The sequence below is a fragment of the Atta cephalotes genome (genome assembly GCF_000143395.1).
Source record: "Atta cephalotes unplaced genomic scaffold scaffold00017, whole genome shotgun sequence".
NCBI lineage: Eukaryota > Metazoa > Arthropoda > Insecta > Hymenoptera > Formicidae > Atta > Atta cephalotes.
In genome coordinates, this window is record NW_012130081.1 from 1,725,268 (window position 1) to 1,730,926 (window position 5,659).

Here is a 5,659-nt window from a genome sequence, read left to right on the forward strand (position 1 = left end):
GTGTGTGTGTGTGTGTGTGTGTGTGTGTGTGTTGTTGTGTGTGTGTGTGTGTGTGTGTGTGTGTGTGTGTGTGTGTGTGTTTGTGTGTGAATTGTTATTTTTAGTACATACATTCACAGTGTTTTTACGAAAAATATCGAAATAGCTTTACGTGTTAATATCTTGTTTCATTTGTAATTAATACTTTGTTATGTTACGCAGATTACCAAATATCTTTGCTGCACTCTGGCTTGCATGTGCCTACTGAAAGTGGCAAATACTGAAATTTCAAGAGACAAGGTAAATACATATTTCAATAGTTTTATTTGCATCAGAGAGTTAAATGTGTGTTAAATTAACTGTAGAACTATCTGTAGAATTGTCTGTTAAATTATTTGCAAATTTATAAATTGTTGCAATATTTATTTGTTAAAGATTGCTTATTCCTTTAATCAATTATTAAATGACAGAAAAATTTATGGTGTACAATATGTTTTATACGTAGAATAGATAGTAGTATAGATAGTAGTATAAGAGATTATGTTTTTATGTATTGAGTTGTCCGGAAAGTTCGTGCCAATGTTGAAGGAAAATTTAAACGCAGAAAATTTAAATTTTAGTATACATTTATTAAATTATATAGGTTAGTCGGCACGAACTTTCCGGACAACCCAATATATATAGATTAATAGTAAGAGAATTATTTATACAAATTTATATCAAATTTATATCAAATTAATATCAAACTTTAACATCAAATAATTAAGTATCAATCTTCCACACAGTTTGAAAAGATAAAAATAATTCTAATGAGGGAAATGGGCGGGTAGAATTCACTTTTGCAGTTCGAACGACTTCTAAATGCCCTAAACGCTGAGAAAACAATCAAGTCAAAGAGACCATTTTGCAATGCTTTCACTGGTAAGAAATAATTTTTATTTCTTTTATAACTATTAACAATACAACAATCTTTACAAATGATATTAAATATTTTTTAAAAACTAAAAAAAATTATTTTTCATAAAAGTTCGTAAAAACGTTTAGAAATAGATAGAAATAGATAAAAATAGATCAAGATAGCATATATTTTGAAATTTTGATTATATTCTACACTAAGAAAAGAATACAGCCAATTTTAATAAATATTTAGTTCAATACTGCCAACTAAACATTTACTTATACAGTAAATAAATATTTGTTTAATAAAAAGAACTATTGTTAAATCAATTTAATGATTCTTGTATCAAATAAATGTATTTTTATATTTAATAAATATTTATTGGCAGTATTCAACTAAATATTTATTAAAATTGATTATATTTTTTCTTAGTATAATAATCGATAAATTATTTTTGATACCTCGCAGGATGTGGCAGATTTGTTTCGGAAGAAAGGAGAATGAAGAAAAAAGGACCTTCCACTCTGCGAGATTTATCGGACTTCGAAGTGACGAACAACAACGTTCAGCTTCCAGTTTCTCTGTACAGGGCATTGCTAGATGCCGCTAAACAAAATGTTTGGAAAGTGGTGGATCATGAGGCATATGATTATCGATTACAACAAATACCGCGGATTTACCTTTCGGGTCAAATGCCTGTACGCAACACGATGGAAAGCTAATTTTAACGGACAACTTGATGCATAAGCGCCTCCAGAATTTGTAACAGAAGAAATTATATTTTATTTTCTTGTTTTCAAATGCGTATTATGAAATTTATTTATAATACTAATTAAATATTTCAAGAAATTATGTTAATGAATTTATCTATATTGTTTTAACTAAAGCTTAGTTCTTCCGCGACAGGACGCAATCGGATTTCTTTGCAGCTATTTTATGGGGCTCATTGTCTTAATACAAATTTTACCTATTATTTCGTCTCATAATTAAAGAAATTATAAATTTAATTTTAAAAATTGTGCAAAAATTGTGCACATTTTATTTTATGTACAACTTCTGAAAATTTTACCGCTACGAATGTATTATTCACGAAAGAAGCATATAAAAAAATGTAATCAGTATAATATTGGTGTTAGCTAGAACTAAATTAGAAAGTTTTATTTGCAGGAGCATTTTGACTTTAGTTATGCATTTATTTATATGTGATCCTGATCCTCCCAATAACGTCTCAATTAATTTATTAACTTAAAATAATATTAAGTATACATATTTTTTTAAGCGACTGTTGAATCGGATCTGAATTGTATTCAATAAATTCTATAAAATCTGTTATCTAATTAATTAATGTAAAAAAAAAGACTTTATTGATTTTGCTTTGTTTGTTTTTTTATAATAAATCATGATACAAAACACACACACACACACACACACACAAAATCTGTTTTAATAATAGCAAAAGTATTAACAATATTTTTAAGAGCAAATACAGATTTCTGATAATTGTATATTTACCTTAAATAGTCTATAGATAAATAGTCTATAGATAAATAATAAGTTTTATTAGCACACTTCCATTCCACATGTATCTTGTGTTTCCTGAATACCGTTGAGACAATATTGATAATGATTTTGATAGAATTATACGTCTGGGAATACTCAATCCGACGCACTCAGGATTATCCGCCACTTCTGCTGGTCTACCCCAAAAATCTTGTGTACAAAGCGTGGTCGGATCCCAAATTCGAGATCGTCGATCCTCACGCGGGCCTCTTAAAGAATGATCTAATACCTACATCAAATCACATATGCTGATAATAATTATAATTTATATATAAATAAATATTTCGCATTTAACAATATATTAATAAAAAAGATATTAAATCTAATTGGTAAAACAAATTTACTAATAAGTAATTCATAGAAAGTCATTTCTAACTCTTATATTACTTCTTTACATAAAATAATGAACTGTTGAGCAATATATCTTTAATTATTATAAATTATAAATAATGAATAAGCATAAAACATGTGCGTAATTAACTTAGAAAAACTTAATGTCTGTTTATATTAATAATTAATTTTAACATTTCTTTGTTTTATTAATCTAGAATAATAAACTTAACTTCTAAAAAATTTCAGAAAAAAATTATTCGGAAATTTATAAATCAGATAATATATCAAATTTTTTAATTTAAGATGAGGAAAAACATATCTATTTAAAAGATTTAAATTATTTAATACTTTTTAATCAATGATATACACATCAAATATATTTATTTGAAAATAATAAAATAGGAAAATAAACCCAAATTCACGATATTGATTTTATCTATCCTTTATGATGAAATGCGAGCGACACGGAATTATACTTATATCATAATCACGACTTTCTAACTTTGTTTAAAATTATTTGATCATATTGGAAAGAAATTTCTTCTATTTTGAAAACGTCTCGAGAATATTTTCTATGAGGACACGGTATATATATTCCGACACAACGCTTTTTTTTTCCAGATCAAAGATACCGCTCGTGGGTTTTCTTCTGTACTTTGTAATTATGTTACATAATTATATCCGAGAATCGCTTGTAAAATTAATTTTATTTAGGAGTTATCAATTTTCTCTCCGAATAATTCATCTCAACTTCGAGATTCGGGTGTCTTATATGCGTACCTCGAGGCGGATCTTGTAAGGAAATGGCCACGTGAGAACGGAATCATAACGACCGCGGGTCAATCCGACAGCTACGAAGACCGTGCCATCGGGAAAATATTTAGGAGTGATTTTCAGATACATGGCATAACCGCTGCGACCTGCATAGAAGGTAGAGCTGCGTATCCAACGGCCTGTCTGCCAGCTCGACAACATCACGTTGAAGTTCCTCACCTGCCAGTAATAAGTGAATGCATTTGTCGAACCTGGAATAACAATAATTTAGAATTTTAATCTTTAACTCATAATTATCGCCTTCTTTTGTTGATATATTATTTTTGTTTTATATATATATAATATATAACATATTTTTGTGACATTTACATAAAAAAACGTAGAGATTTCTGTGATGCTTATAATCAGATATTGTATTCTTTGATATAACAATGTTATATGTCTAGATCTAAAGTTTTTTTCTTATGTCACACACATAGAATTCTTCTTATGAAGCTAATTGAAGAATCGATAATTATTAGATTGAGATAAGTTTCAATAGTGAGTTCAAGTAAATTTTGGACGATAAAATCTCATGTTTTATTTAATTGAAGTGTAAATCTCAAATTACATATATAAAATTACATATATAAAATTTGATCGTTAATTCTCCAATTATATGTATTATCATGTAATTTAAGCATTAATAATCAAATTTTGATATTATATAACATTGAATTATGAGATTATATAACGTCGAATTAAAAATTTTTGTTGACTTTGTTAAAAAAGTCGACTACTTATAATATTAAATATTCGCTCAATAAGCTTGACATAAAAATTTTATTGAGAAAGTTCGGTGTCTAAATTCATTAAAGATTATTAAATTGATATATATCAACAGTTTTGAAATATTTTATTTAAATACAATTACTTAAGTAAAAATTGATTGATTTACAGCCATATTTCTCGTAATATTTTATAAATATCTTAATGATATCTTAATTAGAATATCTTAGAATAATTAAATTTTATTATAATGCAATGCAACTAAAATTTAATAGCAATTGCGTTACAAGTTTTATTCTGGTTTCTCAACGGATTACGCTTTTACTATTCAAATGCGACAGAGTTAATCATATACCGCAACTCGAAATAAATCTCAGTACTTTGTTGTACTATTCATTTCGTTTGAATCATGTTTATCCTGACTAAGCTTCAGCTTTATCGTCCCGTAGACAAGGCGAACTCTCACCTTTCCTTCCCTTCAGAACACAGAATCCATTTACATAAAACCATGATCTCTTACATACAAATGTTTAGCTTAGGCTCTGAAGTATATACAATGCGTGTTATGCAAGAAGTGCAAGACTTCTATACGCGTCATCCGCGTTATATTTTGGGTCTCATTATTCTAGAATAGAATCTCATACATACATACGCGATAACATATACGAAGCTGTCACAATGTTTTGTATAGCCTTAGTTTCTCGAAAATAGATTATACATTATTATTCAAGTTGTAAGCGATTGAAAATAAAGCTATTTAATTTTTCATACTAAGCTTTGGAGTGTAATCAGGTTGTGCAAAAGTTATTTAAATAACATTAAATTCATTTTTTCAGAATTCAAATTAAATTTTTGATTTTATTTAATTATTTAATTAATTATTAAAGATTGCAATAAATCATATTTATTTGAAATTAAAGTTTTAGATAGAAATCCATTCAAGATTTATTCTGCAAGACATATAAATATTACTACTTACAGAATTGATAATTAATACATATTAGATAATAATTAATATAAAAATATTAAAATAGAAGTTTTCTTTCAATTTCTATTATGTAATTAATTAAAATTTAATAACATATGGTTGTTAAGGTGTAATTGTACAAAATTGTTCTTTCACCAACAAGTTTACTAATTTCATTCGTACATGCAAGATAGGCCATGGTATAGTAATAGAAGCACTTGCAAAGTTTTGAGAACATGAAATCTTGCAATTACTAAAGAACTTTGTGTTTCTAGTTGCTACTCTGTGTTTAGTTGAGAGTGTAAAGTTAGTTAACTTAATTTTAGTCTACTGCTATATATTATAAATTACATATGTTAATAAATGCATTTTCCTATGCG

At 27.1% G+C, this 5,659-nt stretch overlaps 2 protein-coding genes across 2 annotated transcripts in view; one reads left to right on the forward strand and one right to left on the reverse strand.

Annotated features, from left to right (window-relative positions):
• Positions 1 to 1,599, forward strand: part of LOC105618627 — a 5,702-nt gene extending 4,103 nt beyond the window's left edge. The window contains exons 2-4 of the mRNA XM_012200158.1: positions 202 to 279; positions 825 to 900; positions 1,346 to 1,599. Coding sequence (XP_012055548.1) covers positions 202 to 279; positions 825 to 900; positions 1,346 to 1,599 — 408 coding nt within the window. The remainder of the gene's footprint in view (positions 1 to 201; positions 280 to 824; positions 901 to 1,345) is intronic.
• Positions 1,600 to 2,414: 815 nt separating this feature from the next.
• LOC105618628 (TNF receptor-associated factor 6-like) lies at positions 2,415 to 5,478 on the reverse strand. Its single transcript, XM_012200159.1, has 3 exons — positions 5,463 to 5,478; positions 3,551 to 3,795; positions 2,415 to 2,666 (listed from the first exon to the last, which is right to left on the reverse strand). Exons 1-3 carry the CDS (start codon positions 5,476 to 5,478, stop codon positions 2,415 to 2,417), a joined length of 513 nt encoding a protein of 170 aa, XP_012055549.1.
• Between the last annotated feature and the right edge of the window lie 181 nt (positions 5,479 to 5,659).